Source organism: Sitodiplosis mosellana, unplaced genomic scaffold, assembly GCF_009176505.1.
Source record: "Sitodiplosis mosellana isolate CC-2019 unplaced genomic scaffold, AAFC_SMos_1.0 Smas_scaffold_11, whole genome shotgun sequence".
NCBI classification, from domain to species: Eukaryota; Metazoa; Arthropoda; class Insecta; order Diptera; family Cecidomyiidae; genus Sitodiplosis; species Sitodiplosis mosellana.
The window spans coordinates 2,250,698-2,271,944 of record NW_022595253.1 but is presented as its reverse complement, the minus strand read 5'-3'; the positions used below and the strand labels follow the sequence as shown (position 1 = coordinate 2,271,944).

The window sequence follows — 21,247 nt, the reverse complement described above, 5'->3', positions numbered from 1 at the left end:
CTGAACATATTGCCAATTAAATTATATGCTGATGGTGGTACCATAATTTTGCAGTCTGTTTTGCAGTCCGATTTGCCAATCCTTTCGATTGTGTCGTTGTGGTGGGTCGATTAGCTTGCAAATATGTGTACAACGAGCCTTGGTATGCATTTCGAATGATTAGCCATTGAAATATCCAAAGAATGGTCAGAGTTCTGGCAAACGTTCCAAAATTTCGACGTTGTGAAATTTTTGGATTTGATATTGGATATCCCAAAACGGTCCATAGATTCAAAATTGGAGTTCGATTCAGCTGACCGCCAATCAAAAAATGACGCTTCGGTTTGCTCAACTTCTTCGTGTGCAGTATTATTACTAAAGAAAGTAATAAAAATGCATCACTTATCATCCATAAATGATTTCAAAATGGCGCCACGAGTCGGATGAGTGGAATGTATGCACGTTGTAACAAAAACCGAATGAAGCTTGCAGATAATGAGCTGTCGTTGAAAATAGCTCAGATCGTTCTTTTGTTATAAAATAGCCACCAATTGCAACGACTGCCTCGCCTCTGATAACCAATTCCATATTCCCGTTAACAATTCCGTTTGGAAAAATTATTCCATGATTATCCGGTGTCTGCTTGAAAATGATGGTAAAGTTGAGTGATTTCGAGATTTGTGTGATGATATCAATATCAATGCCCCTGAAAGGACTGTATGGATCAGAAATGTTACGTCGAAAGAGTAGTGGATTGATGATCGATGCAGCAACTTTCAACGGGCATCGATTGAAGTTCCGCAGCTTTTCTGGATACATTCGATCTTTTGGAAGCGTTTTGTTGAAATTAGAAGGAGTAAATGACGCAAGTTGAAGAGTGCTTAAAGTGGAACAATCGTTTTGATATGGCATGAATGTATAGAGTGACCACGATGACGTCAACAACAATGATGGTGTTTTCACATCATCCCGTGCCATAACATGTGAATTGATCAAAACATTCATTCAACATGTTTGTAATATTCGGTTGAAAATCGGTCAAAACAACCATAAACTTTTGAAATAATTGATATTCTTCAACAAGTGTAGCGTTCACAATTCTTCTGGATTGTAAAAGAAGACCTCAAATGAATATTTTGTACAGATTTTGTTTTATTTTTGCAATCAATTTCTTGTTTGGTTTTGAACAAATATCATATTCACGAAAGCAGTTTACTGTCATCGATTTTGAATTAAATTGAGATCTTTTCTTCGATCAAATGTCGGATAGTTCACGTTATTGAAAATATTATGCGTGTAGTTCGTCAAGTGTTTAGCGTTGAAAAGATTTCTTGAAAAATCTTCTTTGAAATAACGCTGGTCTTTATCGGATGACACAAGGGTAGCTGAGATAGACATCTGTTCATCGGTAATGTACTTTTTTATAAACTTTGTGATGATTTCACTTAAAAACACATTTTCATTCGAAGCCAATTGATTGAACGCATATTCTTTGGAGGGAATCGATGCATATTCAGTCACTAAGTATCATCGTTCGACAGTTCATATCAATTTGATTGACCAGAAACAATAAGAGTAATGAAAACAATTAGACATCGAAACAATTAGAGAAAACCGTTTTGTATTTTGTTTTTGTCTTTAACTTTACTGACCGAATTCATGCCAAGGCTTCCATTTATAGTACCATCTTTTATTTGATTGACGACAACTAAGTATTGGTCATTTATTTTATTCGAAATTAATTATTGTTTGTCTTGGTTATGATAAGTCGAAGCATTCATTTGATTCAATTTACTTAATACATGGTTGTACAAAATAAACACACGCATAGTGCGTAGATGGTAGTTGTAAATAGACTTTCTTTTCTTTGGAGTATTTTTGTGATGATTTCAAAAGTATCCAACGTATAAAATGTCATAAGATCAAGGTTGAATTTCTTGATTAACTTTCTGTGCTTTTGATTTAAATTAAAACCCTAGGTGAATTTATGTATTCGCGAATTGACAGGAATTCGCACAATTCGCACGCGTTTTGACTTCAAATTCATTCAAATATTTCACGAATTTTGCGAATTTTTTGCGAATTGGTCAAATCCAAACATTGACAGCTGGCGCCATCTTAGTTGTCATTCGCAGTGACAAAGCAGAGAATGTGAACAATTCGTAAAAAAATCGCAATGGAACGATAAATTCGATAGATTCAACTGACATAAATACCCCTAGTTAAAACCATGCATGATACCACTTTTTTTATTTTAATCTGCTTTTTTTCTTTTTTTCCGCATTACATTGAAAACATTTTAATGGAATCTGGACTTATCATTAAACAATATCGACACATTTCAGAATAATTTTTGAAAAACACGAAACACGATATTTTGCATATTCCATATAAGTAATCATTTAATGCATTTCTAATAGTGAAAGTTCTTCTTTTATCTGTTGTATCACACAATATGATTTTTATACTGAAAAACGGAATTGAAATGAATTTTGTTCATAAAGAATAGATAAATGTCCAGACGAAAAAAATGAATAACTGTCAAGACACAATTGTTCTAATATTTGTCATTTTATTTTTCAATTGTTATTTACAAATTGTATGTGCAATAATTTCATTTATGTGTATGGTGTTGTGAGCTAGATTCCAAGATTTTGGGCTGAGATGTGGTGAAAATGACATTTTACCAACCGCCACCTTGTGACCATCCTCCACCGCCTCCTTGTGACCAACCTCCACCGCCTCCTTGTGACCATCCACTGCCACCTGAACTCCATCCTTTATTTCCACCTGAGCTTGGAACAGTGATAATCTACGGCAAATGAATATGAAGGAAAATTATTTTTGCTTGATTAAAGTTTTCTATCAAAATTAATATAATACATACTTTGATGGTTTGAACGTTTCCTCCATGACCACCACCGCCTTGTGACCATCCTTTACCACCACTTGACCAGCCGCCACCGCCTTGTGACCATCCTTTGCTACCTCCGTTCGACCATCCTCCATGTCCACCCGATGAACCTCCCTTAACGTGAATTACCTATTTAATGAAATATTTATTACATGTCATTCTTTGAAAAGGTATAATCTTTGCAATTTAACTGGAAAAGATAATAATATGGTTAAATATCGGTTGCAAACTAAGATATAACGAAAAGTAATTGAGCAAATAGAATAAATTACACATTTCTCTAATATTGATAGAATTCTATTGTCTCAGCATATATTGGTGTAGATAAATGAATTCGAAATGTTGGAAATGTAGAAAAAAAAATGTGTTTTACATAAGGTCTCACAATTGCACCCGTGTAAAAAATCGAATTGGAATAAACAAATAACATTAAATTCCAAATATTATTGCCAATTAAAATCACTTTTATGAAGCCGAATTATCAACAAACTGACTTTTTATAATAAAGTAGATGAAATCTCATCGACATAATGCAGTATATCCTATTGAGACACGAAGATTTCCAGTATTCAGCAACAATTGTCATTCAAATCCGACAACATGATATAAATGACTACACAATTATTTTTAGCGATAAAACCATGTAAATTCTGTTTTAAAAAACGTTTCAATCGTTGAATTACTTTTATAATTTGGCTTGGCCTTGAGCTGCCGCCACTTGACCAGCCACCGCTACTTGGCCAGCCGCCACTGCCACCGCCGCTTGACCAGCCACCACCACCACTGCTACCTCCGAAAAGGGATCCAGCATTGGCAACAGCAAAAAACACTACTAAACAAATGAACACCTGAAATTACCAACAAGTATTGAGTTTCGTACGGCTTTATCGTTAGTTCAAAATCAAACAATTTTTTCTATCTTTTCTAAAATTTGAAATGATCAAGCTCTTTACAATCATTGCAACGAAAATACAAGCAGTTCTTGCAGTACCTTCATATTGTGAAAATAATCTGTGAACACTGAACACTTCAACTACGCAAAGGTAACTGATTGTGGTCAGTGATTTGTTGTACGCTTTTATACTAGCTCATCTCCCTATCTACAATGAAAATATCCCATAAGTGTCCAACATAACATCTTCTAATGTATTCAAAGAAGACGAGAAAAAAAAACTCCGAACACATAAAAGAAGAATAGAATAATTAGTATTGATGGAGCATTAAAGTTCCAATAACAACAATGCAATTAGTGGATTATAAATGGTTCTCGGCCATTGCATATTCATTATCTGTACCGATGTGTGCCCTTCAGATGCTTTTGATGTTCGGAAGTGCGTGCAATTTTCGATTATCAAGCAAACGAATTGGCCATATGAAATGATTAACAAAGGTCGCACGATCATTTACACTACCTTTTACTTTTTATAATCACAGTCTTAACACATGGTACATAGCAGCATATTTCATTTGGTGGTCGCTCGCAGACAATGTGTGACATAATCGATCACATGCAAACGTCAAATAACCTGTAGTCAAAAATCAAATGGCAATAAGTCCACAAGACAATCATCACCGTCTACCTCAATCTTGACTAAGAGAAAAAAAACTATCATTCCATGAGGAAGCTATTAACAATTCATCTGAAAATAGTATTAGAATATATTGTGAGATATGAATAACAGACTCATACATGGGCAGAACATGATTTGAAGAAATCGGTCACGATGTCTATCGATTGATGTTGAATTTTTAGTGAATGTTGTGGGATTTAAGTGTAAAGCACGAATATTTGCTTCTGAAGGTGTTATCCAGTTTTTACTTAGTTTTAATCACAACATTTTAAGTGTCGATCATTCATGCTGTTTGTTAAACACCAGCACAATTTTTTGTTTGCACAAAAGAAGTGAAGACAAAACTTCAGCTTGAATGACTGAAAATATCTCATGTGAATATGACCTCAACCTAATGACATCGCTTGAATAGGTCATTTGTCAAATTATACCAAACGATGCACACTAATTCATCAATCGCTTGATCATTTGGCTTTTTTTAATGGCAAAACTAAATTGAAGTAAACAACTGTTTTTATTTCTTTGTTTTTTTATGCTACAGTTTTTATGTCTATATCGCTCTGAAACGACGTCGTAAATTGCATATCACCAGTTTTATGTTTGTCTTCAGCAGAAGAATTTACTTGGTTAATTTTTTTTCATTGATTTTTGCCTATGAAGCCCAAACAAGTACGTAACAAAGTAGATGAGGTTAGCGCGGTTTTGTGCACGGAACATCGTGAAGACAATACACCGTGAATTGATGAGAGATTACAAAAAAATGCATTTTCGTATCGGTTTTACGGCTCATGCACAAAGAAAAATTCCGTACTTTTTGCTCAGTACTTTAGCTTTTTGTAATTTTATCTTCGATTTGCCTAACATAATACTAAAATGTTGTTTTAATATTATTATTATTTTATCATTAATTGGTAGTGACAGCTTGTTTCCAATAACCATCGACAGAGAAGCGACAAAAACATTCCATCGAAGGAAATGATCATGATTAAATTTTTGTTTATCTTTGGATTGTGAAAACTATGTTGTTTTTTTCGTGTGAAGATGATAAAATTTTGCTAATAAGAGGTTGTCTAAATGGCCATATTTTCCGAATAATTTCTTCCCCATTCAATAACATTCATATGTAATTATCAATAATAATGCTACCTGAATATTGCCTATTTATTTATTGAAATTGCTCTCCCAAATAGGTCAATGGAAACAATGAAATTAGCATGAGTGAACGCTACTGATGCAGTGTTTTTTTGTGCTCAGTTTCTCATGTTGAGCATGAGGGGAATCTGAGCCGCTTATTCGAACAATAATAATTATTTCGATATATATGTATATCGTTGAACGTGTGCTTATTTAAGCAGTCTGCGGTTGCGCATAGTGAATTTGTATAATGAGCGAGCGCAATGCGCATGCATTGAGGTATTTCAAAATTACCGGCACATGAAATATGAATGCCATACACACAAAAGGAGCAGATGTTTTTTCGAACATTTTTATAATCATGCATTTAAGCTGGTAATATTATTGGCCGAAAAAGCGGAGAAGAAAATCATAAAAACATTCGCGGTGTGTGCATTCGAAGCGACGAACTGCACGTTTTATAATTAGATAAGTAGATAGAGGAGGCAATACGACGAAGCGAGCGAGCGAACGAGAGCTAGAGAGAGAGAGAGAGAGAGAGAGAGAAAACAACAAAATCATTTGTAGGTCAAGAACACTCACGTTGTTGTGCGATTTCAAGGGTGATCGAAAGAGGACCATCAATTGACTCATCGGAACGGGGTTCGCTAATGCGAATGCAATCGTACGAGAAAAAAAATTGTGACTGGGGTTTCAAGAGTCGTATAGTTTTTTATTTTCCTCTATCAAAATTGTGACAATAGGTGAATACGACGACGATGACGTGAAATTTTTCAACGATGATCCATTGCACTTATGCATCAATGCTGTTTCGCGGTGATACAAAAACTCTACTCTTGTTTTCTATGTGCATAAGAACGACGGTTTTGAATGGAATACGTTTTTTTTATCAACACTGTCGTGTTTACCGTTGAAATTCACCGTGTTTTTTTTCAGCTCCTTTCAAACAAATATAAATACGTACTTGAATGTCTAGGTCCGGAATTTGTTTTGTTTGAGCTGTGTTGCGATGGCAAAACGAAAAATGCAGACACACAAAAAGCAGCGAGACGACGAGAATCGAAACCGAACCGACAGTGACGAGCGAAGAATGCACGTGGCACACGCAATACACGCGACTATTTAATCGTCATTTGTTTTGAAATGTTCCTTTGGCAAGATACACACGCTTTGAACGAACTGAAGGAGAAAGAAAAAAACACAAAACATAACGAAATGAAAAAAAAAAACTGAGAAACCAACGGCATTTTATGAATTTGAAGGTGAACGATGCATATTTTTTTTCCATTTCATCATATGAATAACCAAACTGTGTGCACCATCATACAATGCGGTGAAGACTGACTTTGAATTTATGGATTGTGCAACAGAGGAAAGAAGAAGAAGCAGTGACGGTGAAGGTGAGCCTTTCAACGATAGATCGATACGAATGAAAAATGAAATTCGGTGATGGTATTGATATAAACGGATTTTTTCTGTCGTTCAACTACCGATCACAGATCAATGCACTTGGATGAATAAAATCGATTTATCACTGGAATTGCGGTTTTCGGTACCGTATTGTGCATCTTTTTTTTGTACGAGCGCTGAAAGCCATTGATCGAAGATCACAAGTTGAATCAATAGATGGCCTGGCCTCTCTTTTCAAAATCTGTCCTTTTTTCTTTGGTCTCAAAGCGCATGACTGAAGCCATTTGAAGATGCAAAAATAATATTTGTCTTGTGATATTTATTTTCATTAGGAGCCTCCAGAGAGAAGGACGACAGGATCGACAGAACAAGATAAAAATGCGTCTATCAGTTGAAATCATCGAGAGTAATGCGCACACGTTTTGACATCTGATTTTATTCCATTTTCTCAAATGATTGTAATTTAAATGTTGGACACAATAGAATTGTGTAAAAACTCCAGTCGAAAACGGTTTTCTAAAGGACAGAGAGGGAGAGAGAGTAAAGCAGCATAGAACAACAACAGAGAGAAATATCGAGAGAGAGAGAATATAACAATCAAGAAAAAGAAATCTTAGTTCTTTTTATGCACAATGCAATATATTTTCTTCTATGCTTGTGCGCATTGTGCACGAGCAGTTTGAGCTCATCTCGGGGCATTGTTTGCTTTGGATGGAAGAAGAAGTAGGAGCACAAAAAAATACGATCTCTGATGACGAAATTCAGGTAGAACACATAAATCTATTTGTTTTCTGTACGAACAATTTTTTGTTCTCTGTGTGTAAACGAAACGTTTATTCTTATTATTTTTCGTATTTGAGTCATATAAAGGACACGGACACGGAGCAAAAGACAGAAAAAAAGCATTCGTACGTTCGTTCTATTCGGTATGGTGCTTACACATTATGTGAATTTCGTTTGTCGAATGCATTCGAAGGAGTCTCGAGCCACATTGCATCGCGCGCGTACTCTTGTCCTGCGTCGGCCAAACATCTTTTCAGCACATAATCTCATTCCGTACCGATTTTTTTCCTTTTCTTCTTTAAATAAATAAATATCTTTTATTACGAGAAATTACGGAAAGAGATTTTCTTTTGGTGCTCATCGAACAAATGATTTCAATTTTTATTCCATCGTCTTTGCTCATTGATCGAATGATATATCGCAATGGAACTGAACTGAAATGCTCTTTGGAACCGAAACCGAAGAAGCTAGCGAGCGAAACAGACTGAACGCAGACAATGTAAGACCATATCCCAACTACAAATCTTGCGATCATATTTTCCATTGCTCTTTTCATCGCTCAAATCACCGGTTTTGATACTTATTGTTTGATGAAATCGTGCGTGTATGGAAAAAATATTAAAAATCATAAAAGCCGAGACAGACAATGGACGATTTGGTTAGGTAATGTTATTTTTGGCGCTTTAAAATGATCTCAGAACAGTGAATAGAACCAACAGACAACACTGTATTTCGAATATGGGGAAGTGCAAATAAAAATTGCGAAATAAATTACCAAGCGCTCTTCTTCTCTTTCTTTAAGACGAAATGTAAACGACCCTGGATAGATGAATGTGATCCATTTTACGTGATGTGAATCGGTAATTCGATACAAAATGAATCGATTCTGGGTCATATTCACTTCAAGTCTAGCAACTAACGTACCCTTTTTCCATATTATGATTTTGTTACAGTTTCTTTTAAAACCTTTATTCTGGTGCGTTTATTCTTTTCGCAGTCATCGAATACGCTTTCGAGTATACTCCGACCTAAATGGAGTCGGCAGCACATTTTCATACAGGATTCACACTGAATAGACGAGTTGTTCCCATGATCCAGTTCCCTGTTTCTATTTTTTCCATTTATTTACATAAATTTGCTATTGTAATTTCGTATTCTTGTTGTGCGGCACAGCTCAGCCATGACAAGTCTCGTGAAAACTGAAAGAAATTCGACACGATTTCTTAATCAACAAGTATTTTATCCTTGGTGAGCTTGAAATCCCGTGAACAAATCAGAAAACTGGTCTCACTAATTTTGTTTGTCATGTGCATTGAACTTTCTCTCTCGGTCACGTTCGGTTATTTTACATTTTCTTCAGAAAAAGTCTGTCGCTTTTATTTGGGAAAACAAGACTGAAAAAAGAAAACATGAAACTGGATTTCGATGCATCAACATGAATTATTTAATTTCAAATGCATCGGAATGATTGCAATAACAAGAGACTCTGTGTCGTTGTCAACCAGGGGAGAGAGAGAGAGAGAGAGAGAGAGAGAGAGAAAGAAAACTGCCATGGAAAGTGCATTGCAATGCCTATTCATTAATGCCTGTTTCTGGTTGTTGATTTTTTTTCACGAAACAGGATGATGATAAAGTGGTTTTCAACAATGCACCTCGAACAAATTGCATGCATAAGCGTTAAGTGTGTTGTAGTTCGAGACGATCATTGAACTGCTTTTTTTCGCTTCATACAAACACACACGCAGTGAATGAATCCTTTGTCGTGTAGGTTTGTATACATTACGTAGAGATTTGTTCGTGAGCTGTTTTCTGGTTTCGGATTCACATTATTTGAATTCATTTTTTCCCTTCTGTCGCTCATGCATCTCTTGAATAATTAAAATGCGTTCATGGTCCAAAATTTAATAATTAATTTTCTCTCGCTATAGGAAAAGGAGAGAGACGGAGAGAGAAAAAGAATCAATTTCAGTATATTTACACAAATCATATCAGCATCGGAATGAATATTTTTTTTCAACTGCTCTAATTCATTGTAGTAGATTTGGATACGATTTTTTTATGACAGAGAGGGAAAAATGATTTTGTTCTAATGCTATCGTCTTTGCTTCACTTCATAAATTAAAAAATCTGGGGTTCCAAATATTACCGCTTTTTCTGTCTTCTCACAACTAACTAGATATTCTGGGTGTCGTTTTTTTTTTCTTGTTCTATTCCATTTATCTTTTCCACACATTACATGTCATCAGCTCATTTGAATAGATTAATAAATTAGCTGTATCGAAGTCATAACGAGAAATCATATTACATTTTTCAGGATCCTTTGGCTTTCGAAAAGAAAAACATGTTTTACAATTCTTGTTTTGGGTCGAAATTTGAATATCATTTTCGGTTCGGATCGGTTTATGTGTGTGTGTGTGTGGTTCGAAACGTTATGCATGCTAATTGTTTTAAAGTTTCATTTGTGTCGTTAAAACAATTTTTCTATTTAAATTATATGCCGTGATTTATGTTTAGTGTTAATTTAACCATTTTCGGAATCGTTAGGAAAATCGTTAGATGCGATCCCTTTTGCGGGATCTGATTTTTGGGTTCAGTCATAAATATCTTGGCAGTAGTAAAATGTATATCGATAAGACAATCGCTTTCCTTTTGATATTTAATTTAACAGGTAATAAAACCCGAAAAATCGATTACCTTCGCAATTCGCCCATTTTTATCTACGCCAAAGTCAATAGAATTTATGTTTTGTGGCCAAACTCCAAGGAAGGCGGCAATTGTTTTGATTTTGCCAGACACACATATACACATCGAACAACAGACATTGAACACACACTCAAATCACTCGACGTCTGAAGAACTCAAATGTCTCGAAAACCCAAACGAACGTCAATCGAAACAAGTGTATAAGCAAATATCGGGCCTGCAAAAAAAAAAACACAACAAAATCAAACGAACGGAAAACAAACAAAAAGCGGCAAAAAGATCAACGTAAAGGATGTTTAACACATAAATACATGGTCAGAAACGCCGTTCGTTCGTTCATTCTGTTCCTTTTTTTTCGGGAACATGCTGTAATTTAGTGACATATAAAATAGAGCCTTTAACCGCATTTACCTGCGCTAAACCTTTTTTCCCTGTCGTCCGATTTCAAACCAGTTGACATGATCGCCCAAAATTGGTACTCAACGATTTCCGATTGTTAGTTTTATGTGGACAGATTTGCTGCGCCAAAGCAAATATTGCTAGTTTAATGGCGCTACCTCTTTTAATTTGAGAAACGACAAACGAACAAACGAAAGTAAAAAAAAAAATCAAGTGAGGCAGAGATAGAGAAAAGTGCGATGAACACCGGTCGAAAGCTGAAATTGTGTCACGAGCGACATTTCGACGCTATCATCAGCTCAATCGATTTGTAATGGCACACATTCAACTGGCGAAATGCTCATGAAAACGACAACGACAATGAAAATAACAACCGAATCCCGTAATCGAGATCCCGTGTGCATTAGATAAATTTTATCGCTGTCAAGGTAAAGATAACTAAAAACACCTACTTTTCGGCTACTCGACAATAGGATAGCGTTTGTTTCGGCTTCCGAAAGCCATTTCCAATTTCCACCATAAATCTGCTGGCGAATTTGTTGGCAATAAAAGACAAACAGCAATTGATTTTAACGATGTCATCGATTTGATAACGGCTCTTGGAAATCAACAATCAAGAGGAACGATCTCAGTTTATCAAAATGTTTTCGTTTTTTACTACATTTGAAAGGCAATAATTAAGCGAAATGTCAGTACGGAAAGTTTGAGACTGAAGAATAAAACAAATTGAATCGGGCATTATAAGGGGAAAAAACCAATCCGGCGATAGTCGGTGAGTGGCGGAGGAATAAGAAATGCGAAGTACCTCAAAAGAAGAGAATCGGTGAAAGGTAAAGTTCTGCCGGCGAAATATTAATAAATTCATCATTTTGCTTAATTACAAGTGGATTTAAATGTACAATTTTACTGAATATCGACGAAAATCCTGAATAATACATCAAACTCTTCGTTTGGGCCAAACAAATGTAACGATGTTGGCGTACAAAGCTGTACAAAAACGTGTGTGCAGTTCAGGCAATGAATAATGACTGTTGAGTGATATAGCGCGAAAATCCATTTATCCAAATTGATAAATAATTGCCGTGATCCAATTTTCTTTGGCTAATACCACCGGTTCCACCACCTTTTGTGTCGCGGCGCTTCGATTAAGTGATATTCCAATATATGAATTGTGAGGAGGAAATAATTGCATTCCTTCTCATTCAGACCAATTCACAAAAGAAAACTGCGGTTGTCCATTCATTAAAACGTGATCCTTTCATTAACGTCTTGAAAACTGCAGGCTGCTGCTGCGGCTGCCATTCATTGGACCGAATTAAATTGGCAAACTCCCGTTCAGCACGTCGCTCATGATTCGAATAGGCCGAATAAAATGATTCGTTTTTCTTTAAAATTGGCAGCATCAAATCATTTCGTGAATACAATAAAAACCGTTACCACGCACAATTCTGCCCACCGTCCACCAATGATTCGGCAAATTTTCGTGTGCACATCTCGTGGTCAACAACATCAAATGAATTGTTTCAATCAAACCAAATGATAAATTATGTTTTAATAACTATAATCCATGGTTAAGTGTTTATCTGGTTTTCGTTTTGGCATTTACATTCTTTGGGCGAAAACAGACAGAACGAAAAAAAAACCGGGACCGGCAGGGCACATTGCGTGTGCGTGAGCGCGATGCGTGCATGAAATGCGAAGCGATACTTAAGATCCACTTCATATATCATCTAACGTGATGAACGAAGGATTTTTATGAATTTTTATCTTCGACAAATTGCTGGCGTACTGATGCATCCATCTATAGTTTTGTTGTTGTGCTGTGCTGTCTTCATGCTCTGGTTTCGCCGTTGATTTGTGCCAAGGAGAGACGAGGTGTTTCATGGATGCTTTGCATTTTTTTTTTTGTGCCGTGCATGACATTCGAGAGATACGAAATATCACAAAATGCCTAATGTACCTGTGCACTGTCCATAACGTAAATGAATATTTGTAATAGCCGGATCGAATTACGCTTTTGGACTACTGGGTGGTCGCGATCTCAAATTTTGCATCGGCTCTTCTTTTTTTATTCTCGTGCTTTTGCACACAATTCGACTTTTAGCCGAGGTTTGATTGATATGCGACTGTTGGGCTGTGGCAAATATTGTGCACACATGCCAAATAACGCGTAAGCAAATAACATTTCATTTTTTTTTCTCTTTTCCTTTCTTTCGCCTTTCTTTTGAATATCTTCCTTTTCGATAATTTTGGTCGAAACCGTTGCCTTCTCTACTCGGCTGTCGAAGAACGGAGAGCAAGAGCGAGAGCGATTGAGACGGAGAGAAAGAGATTAAAAAGACGTGAGAATGAAGCGCACCCGAAAACATTATGCGAAAGTGTAAGGAGAATTATGCGAAACAGCACGTAAGCGATGCTGATGAATTTAAATGCATATTTGCTGAATGTTTACCTCACTGCACTAATTTACATTAAAATGGATTCGGGTAAGATATGAATTAAAAGGCTGAAATTGAACGCTGGCTGGATTTTTTTCTTCTGCACCTTTTTTGCCTACCGAATAAAACCGATGATTTAGGGCCATTGATCTTTTCTCAGAGCGTTTTTCCAATATGACAAGAGAGAAGAGGATAACGAAAAATACGACGAACTTCACCATTATGGAAATGAAGCATGTCGCAGTTTTTATGGTTCATTAGTAAGCAATAATTCATATCTCGATTTATCGATTTAAAAAAAAAGTTGGCAAAACAACGCAAATATACAGACGAACCGGAAAAATGATGATGACAAATTGAGCAAGATGTAGGCAATTCATGTAATGATAAACATTTCATTTGGGCGCCTCCATTGCGTGAGAACAACTTACTCTGAACACCGCAAACGTTTCGCCCAGTTAACGACTCATGTGCAATCTGCCATTCTCCGCGAACAAAAGTCACAAATAAAAAGTAATTGTTAATGACATTTTTTCCTCGTTGTTGCCAATATTGCACACGATAATGTCTCCATCAGAAGAGTGAGTGTGCCGGTGATTGAAATACGAACAAAATTATTTTGACAACAAATTCGAACAAAAATACATTCAAGTCATATGTGTATCGTTTAGCTATTCGCCTGTCTCATGCAGGACAGTAACAACAACCGAAAAACCGGGCTTTTTATATGATTGAAAAGTCTGAATTCATTCATCGAATCTCTCTAAATGAGTTAATTAAACGAATTAATGAATTTTAATTAAAATTTCACTGCTCCCCTGTGGTTTGGTGCGCGCAAAAAAATTCACTCCATTTGTTTCGTTGCCGGCAAAGGTGGCCACAGAAACGAACGTGGAGAAGTCGATGAACGGCAAAAAGAAATGTGCGAAGCAATATCGATATTTGAATGATAATGAATTTGAAGTTTGTGTGCGCGTTCACGGTTTTTTTCTTTCCTTTTTTCTTGTTTTGCGTTACTTACTTTCATCGGAATGTCAAATATTGGTGGAAAAAGAGCAAGTTTGTGTGTCTGTTGTTACATTGAACGCTGGCCATTCCATCGAATTTAATATATATAATTTATGGATTGACTGTCGCACGATCCATTGATGCACCTTTCATGTAGATCGTTACATCGAAATATATTGATAAACGAAATTCTCAGTGTGTATGTGCGCCTGTGTAGCGCTCACTAAACGAACGCCATCAAATCACATTCCAAAAATGTGATTCAAATGCATTTGTTGTTGCTTCTTACTTTATTTTTATCGCTTAAATGTATTTATATATTTGTTTCATAAATGGACGATGGAAGATATGATCAAGGAAATGTTTTCGATGGCTCAAGATTTACGCAAAAGACTAAGATTTCAATCGCTTAATATGGTGATATAAACCATTAAAGAACAAATCACTGGATCGCTCTTAGCATAAACTCATATTGATATATTCATCGGTGACAATGGTTGTTTCACTATCAAAAATTCAACGACGCCCTTGGTGTTCGCTGTTCATCTTCAAAAGCGTCCTTCATTCTTGACAATAACTCCTTATTGCTTCTCCTTTTTATTCTATTTCATAATCCAATTAGTGTTGTAAAGCCAATCGACCAATTTTTATGCCATAACCTATGTGTGGTGTAGTGTGTTTTGTTTCAACCTACTCAATTGGTGCCCATATAACTCAATTAAGCGTTTATGTTGGTCCTAAATCAAAAGATTTGATTTGAACAATCAATTTCTCCAGGATTTTATTTTTTAAAAAAAATGGAGAAAAAATGTTCAAAATAAACTGAAATATGGGGGAAACGATGGTCATAAAAGGATTTTCTTCGATCGATTTGTTGTCACAGAGAGATGACGAAAACAACAACTTTCAACACGAAACATTTGACCAAAAATGAGGCATTATTGTTTGAATTCTCGAAAAAAAATGTTCCATAAAATATGGTTTCCTTGGATGATACGACTTAATTAGTTGCTTGGTAGGTAGCGATCATAGTCCGAACGAATATGGAGAAAGTGAAATCTCGAAAATGTGATCGGGGAAAAAGGAGACATCATCAAAATTTATCGCTGATGATCTCGTCTACCCTCAGTTTTTGTTTGTTTATAAATTAGCAGTATATTGTGTTGTTATGAGTGAAATTTATGAATGCCGTTGTGTGTTCCACATTTTACGAGAAAAAAAAACTCAGTCAGTAGTACGCATTTCTGTCATTTACCAATATTTTTTTTCACCCTAACAATCAGATTGTTCTGTAACAGAAATTGTCTAGTAGATTCTAGACCGTGTCTAAAATCGTTCGTCACCCTAACTCAACCGTTTTTTTTTTCTGCGTTGGATCGCATAATGAAAGCGATTGTGTGCGCATCAATCCACAAAAACTAATGAAGAATCGAATATATTAAAAATTAAATTATGAAAACAAGTTTTTAGTGCGCGTGCGCGCGCGCGGTCCGGGTAGACAACAATTGAACACGAAAACTTGTTTGAAAAATGTGTAATAGCCGAGTTAAATAAAACAAGTTTCACGTATCGCATTCGCATTGAGCGAAGTATTTTTCTTTTTTGCCTTGATTTCTATGTACCGTCACAACACAACTGAAGAGGAAAAAAAACGGCAACGAGCTGTGCTTTCAATTTATACAGCACATAAACACATCGAAATTACGTCAGCCGCATTCGAAATGACAATGTTTCTTCAGTCATTGAATTTCGTGGAATAAACCACCAACAAAGACACGCACACACACGCGCGTACAATGCGAATTCATCTCAATTGAACGGCATAATAAAATCACAGATTGAACGATCATCAATCGCATAGTGTACATGAAAAAATGCAATGAAATGGCACATACTGGACAAAACTGGACTGGAGAGAAGAACAAAAAAAAACGTACGATATCGAATATGGATGTGACGTGAAAGACGTGAAAGAAAACATTGTACAGTTTGATAATTCATACACTTTCATTAACTTTAAAGTTACACATTGAATAATTTAACATATATAAAAGAATTAGGGACGTTATTCAACCATTTCATCTCTACGATTTTCATTGTCAAAAAACCAAACGGATTCAAGTTTTAAATAATGACGAAGAAGCCATTCATTATCCATGCCTACTGTTTGAACATCCCAAAAAATATGCGTAAAAACTTTTAATTGGGACAAATTTTGAGAATATCCTCGTAGAAATCACCTTCGAATTTCAAATACACTATATCCAAATGTTCCAATTGATTCAAAGTTCCTTTGATACGCTCAATTTGATCACGTGTAATAGTCATGTATTCGATATAAAAAATAACTCTTGTGATCACGGTGTTGTTTCCACGGCTCCTCTTTTCAAATCTGAAAAGTATATTTGTGACAATGAAACACATTTAAAACGTAAAAAATTCGATCAATTGAAATGGTTTGATGTAAAGAGGCATTTTAGTTAAAGAGCGAAGGAAGTAATAGTATTTTTAAACTTTTTATTATGATATTTTATTTAAAACCGTCAAGTACTGCCTGAATGTTCTTACAAAAAAAATGCTCTTACCTTATAAAAATAATATATTCCCTGATTTAAGAATAGTTACTTTTATGTATCGACGTACGAAACTAAAATGTCGCTTAACTGATTTGAACTTGAATGCTTGAACTAATACCGCTTGAGCTCTAAAGACTTTGAAACGGAATTACAAGTCGTGTGACTTTTGCTTTGCTAAAAACGGACAATAAAAGAAGGAGTGCAAATCTCAAAGAACTTGCGATGTCTACTATTCCATTTGACACATTATTCGTTATCGGTTATTAAATTCTCAGTTTACCTACAAATAATTTTATTGGAACATTTTTATGCATACAACTTTCCTTATTAAATATCATTGAACGGCATTTGAAATGAAAATTTGATGCTGCCAAAAAAAAAGTCTCACTTGCGAATTCAACTCTGACTTGAATTATTATTATGTCCGGTTCGTCTAGTTTTTCGTATTCACAATTTATGCTGTCCTTTGTGTGTTTGATCTCTGTTTGATTCAACCAAACTGTAGTTTTTTTATCAAAGCGTTTTCATTGAACAAAGCCTTGATTGATGAACAAACCATGATCATTCCAATTGAATGTGTTCCTGTGGTGGATGAATCCGTTCATTAGTGACAGTGAACCTTCTTCTGTGTTAGTAAACTTCGGCAAATTCAAGCATACACACACATTTTTTTTTCTCGGACCAACCATAAAAAAAATTGGAGGAAAAAACTTCATAGTGAATGTTTTACGCTCAAAAAAACCTCGCAAAAGCATAAATATTTTAAATTACAGCCAAAATTGAAGAACATTCGATGAATGATTTTTCCTTAAAGTAATAAAAAGTTTTCGAGATTTTCAATAATCGAAAAATCGATATCTTCGCCTAGCTTCGCTTGATGTTCTGTGCGGGTTGCCCATCCTCTGTTTCATCATTTGATAAGTCAATATCTTCAAAAACATTATCTATGGGAAAATCATCCTTTTTTTCAGAACTGCAGGCCGTTGAACACATCTTCAAAGAAGAATAATACATATGATTTGAGTAATGAATTCATTTCTTACACCAAAAAAAATATTTCCATTCAATTTACTTGACAAATAAGCGCCACAATGTAGAGTATACAGCAAATTTTATAACTCATTTTTGAACACTTCTACCAACGACTGTTGAACTAGACCTGAAAATTGTCACTGCAAAAAATACTCTCTTATACTGATTGGGAAAGAAGTAGATTTTATTTATCGGAATGGAATGATGGCCGGAATTCGGAAACAATTTCAAACGATAGACATTGTTATCAAATGACCTTTGATTTATGGTCAACAGTACTGATATTTCATTTCAATTTCTTTTTAACTTGCACAAACTAACTACATAACGACGATACATCTACTTTTGTTACACTTTAAACACTAATTCAATCTCGATTATTTCTCTTAAGCCTTCTCTTGATATATTTCTTCAACGTTGAATGCATTTATGTATATCTTCAAACTCCAAGCCAGTCTCTGAATTCTTCCACCGATTCTCCCTCGTAGGGCCAGAATTGCGGCTCTTCATTATCATCTTCTATGATAATTTGCACGTCATCATCTTCTTGTGAAAATGGCCAAGCAGTTGAATAGTAAACCTTGTAAACAAAAGAAATGAATAAATTCGTATTTCAAAATAGATAGAGTAATGAAAGGTTCATTATTTTGAATTTCAGCTTGACTTACTTGGCAAATGAGAACGAATAAAAACAATATGATGGACAATTTGAGTTTCATCTCACCAAATTATTGTATCACGATGCAAAACAGTTTGTTAAATGCGACGAATAACTGTGCTTGTCTTGCCGTAGTGCGTCTTAATCTCAATAGGTGACCTTTGACTTGCGTCTATCTAATTGTACGACAAATAGCTCTCGGCTGGGTTTGCACTGTTCGCATGAAAATGACACTCTGCGTAGAATATTCACAAAAAGTTTGTAGATTTGTACTAAAAAGTTCCATCGACTTTTGTGTAATCAAATCATTGTGAATAACAGTATACTACAGCATTTATTGAGTAATCAGTAAGTGCGCACTTACTGCGAATGTTTTTTTAGAGGAAATATTGATTCTTGACTAAAATTGCGGGCATAAATGATAAACTGAAAAAAGTGATATTCGATTAGAGTCCATTGAGATTTCTGGAGTCAAATCAATACAATAACTATTTAGTTTAATATTTCCATCAAATGATTTTATTCAACTCAATTTTTTGCTTTCTGCTGTTTTAACAAAACACCCAGTTACGCCACTGCAAATGGCATTTCTTTGAGATATGAGTTTTTGATGAAACTTGTTGATTCAGCCAGTCATCGCAATCAATTAAATCAACTTTGAATCAGTCTTAGAAATGGTGTTTCTTCGAAATAGGATTTCTTGGTGAAATCTCTTGACTCAACTGATACTTTCAAATCAAATTCGGTCCACATTCTATTAGCTGCAACGATTTTCCCATGACTCTTCCTTGCTTCAATATGTTCATTCAAACATTGGACAACTAAAAAAATGCAAACGAGCATTTCATTTTGAAGTAGACTTCTCAAAAGTATTAACAAATAATGAATTAGAACAAATAACAACCTCTGGTCATAAATTAGATTACAGTTTCTCCAAACAGGTATAAAGTTATTGTTAAATTAGGTTTAAAAAAATATCTCCATCAAAAATTAAAGGGAAAAAATGCAACGGTGTGCAAATTGAATGATACAATTTAAAATTGAATGATTGTGTTCACTTCTCCCACTGTCCACTTTGTTTAATACAATTTCTTGTTAGATGGCTCTCAAGTGTGCTCTGAATTTTCGTTAATCCACTGTTATCACGATTCATATTGGCCTTTATAATTTATTTCTATAAATCAAGCTACAAAGATTTGGTTGGATTATGATAAGGAGATTAAATACCGAAAACAATCGACTTGTGTGTTCATTTTTCCGTTCGCTGGCCGTATCAATTGGATTACGATCGATAAGCTGATAGGAAATGAAAAAAGGTGCATGATAGCAAGCTTTGTGATAAGATACATATTTTGGCAACTGACAATTCCTACGGTAAATCAATTTCATTCTAAATTGACGTGTGGTTGATTCTTTGTTAGGTGAGTTGTTAAATTTTATTCTCAATTAATTGCCATTTATTACTTTCATCAAAACCGCCTTTTTTTAGATATATAAAGCAATTTCCGAATTTGATCAGCATGCTGAGTTCGACGTACAAGCATGTATTACATTGCATATTGTTTTTCACTGTGATTGTGACATTCATTTACCACTTAAAAAGCGGTTCTGGCATTTCGTTCGATTCGTGGACGGAATATGGCCTGATTCTCACAACCATATTGTATTCGTTGAGATTCCTAACATTCCTGACTATACCACAAGTATTGTTCAACTTTTGCGGTCTAGTATTTTACAATGCGTTTCCGGACAAAGTTGTGCTCAAGGGAAGTCCACTGTTGGCACCGTTCATATGCATACGAGTTGTGACACGGGGCGATTTTCCACACTTGGTACGAGCGAATGTAGCACGAAACATTAACACATGTCTGGATGTTGGCCTCGAAAATTTCCTTATAGAAGTGGTCACCGATAAACCAATCAATTTGTCAAAACATCCAAGCCATGGAGGCATTCGTGAGGTCGTTGTGCCATTAGACTATCAAACAAGAACTGGGGCACTGTACAAATCGCGTGCGCTACAATATTGTCTCGAGGATCATGTCAATGTACTTAACAGCACCGATTGGATTGTCCACTTGGATGAAGAGACACTGTTGACGGAGAACAGTGTACGCGGTATCATCAACTTTGTTCTGGATGGAAAACATCCATTCGGACAAGGATTAATCACGGTAAGCGACGCTTAACTGAATTCAATTCAATTCAAGTGACATTGATGAAAGTGGTTAAATCTGCCATAAAATAATTTACACATTATTCGTTTTCCAGTATGCCAATGAGAAGGTTGTAAATTGGCTCACAACACTATCTGACAATTTCCGTGTGAGTGATGACATGGGAAAATTGCGTTTTCAATTTAAATTCTTCCACAAGCCATTGTTCAGTTGGAAAGGATCGTACGTTGTGACTCAAGTGAGTGCAGTGCTTTGGAATTTGAGCACTTTTTGTAACTTCAAATTTGAAGATTGATTGAAAATGTTGTTCAATGTTTAAAAACAGTATCAAGCCGAAAAGCAAGTGTCATTCGACAACGGAATCGATGGTTCGGTGGCCGAGGATTGTTTCTTTGCGATGCGGGCATTCAGACAAGGATTCACATTCGATTTCATCGAGGGTGAAATGCACGAAAAGTCGCCATT

At 35.5% G+C, this 21,247-nt stretch overlaps 1 protein-coding gene, 1 long non-coding RNA gene and 1 pseudogene across 3 annotated transcripts; 1 reads left to right on the top strand and 2 right to left on the bottom strand.

The window, feature by feature from the left end:
- Window positions 1-2,537: 2,537 nt before the first annotated feature.
- LOC129567591 (keratin, type II cytoskeletal 2 epidermal-like) lies at window positions 2,538-3,933 on the bottom strand. Its single transcript, XM_055444671.1, has 4 exons — window positions 3,885-3,933; window positions 3,577-3,741; window positions 2,867-3,022; window positions 2,538-2,791 (listed from the first exon to the last, which is right to left on the bottom strand). Exons 1-4 carry the CDS (start codon window positions 3,888-3,890, stop codon window positions 2,663-2,665), a joined length of 456 nt encoding a protein of 151 aa, XP_055300646.1. The 5' UTR covers window positions 3,891-3,933; the 3' UTR covers window positions 2,538-2,662.
- A 12,474-nt stretch (window positions 3,934-16,407) lies between these two features.
- On the bottom strand, window positions 16,408-19,641 carry LOC129567593 (uncharacterized). Of its 2 annotated transcripts, XR_008687871.1 has the most exons (6): window positions 19,510-19,641; window positions 18,616-19,426; window positions 17,988-18,527; window positions 17,579-17,908; window positions 16,965-17,497; window positions 16,408-16,731 (listed from the first exon to the last, which is right to left on the bottom strand). It is a non-coding gene; the product is annotated as an uncharacterized LOC129567593 (long non-coding RNA). The 2 variants fall into 2 exon arrangements; XR_008687870.1 differs by lacking the exon at window positions 16,408-16,731 and having other exon boundaries at window positions 16,854-17,908; window positions 19,510-19,636.
- A 274-nt stretch (window positions 19,642-19,915) lies between these two features.
- The window catches only part of LOC129567589 (beta-1,4-mannosyltransferase egh-like), a 1,837-nt pseudogene continuing 505 nt past the window's right edge, over window positions 19,916-21,247 (top strand).

Excerpts from the sequence above, each read along its gene's own strand:
- LOC129567591 (XM_055444671.1), bottom strand. Across the intron at positions 3,023-3,576 it reads GGCCAAGCCAAATTATAAAA|GTAATTCACGTTAAGGGAGG; the intron begins GTAATTCAACGA and ends TTCATTAAATAG. Across the intron at positions 2,792-2,866 it reads GAAACGTTCAAACCATCAAA|ATTATCACTGTTCCAAGCTC; the intron begins GTATGTATTATA and ends CATTTGCCGTAG.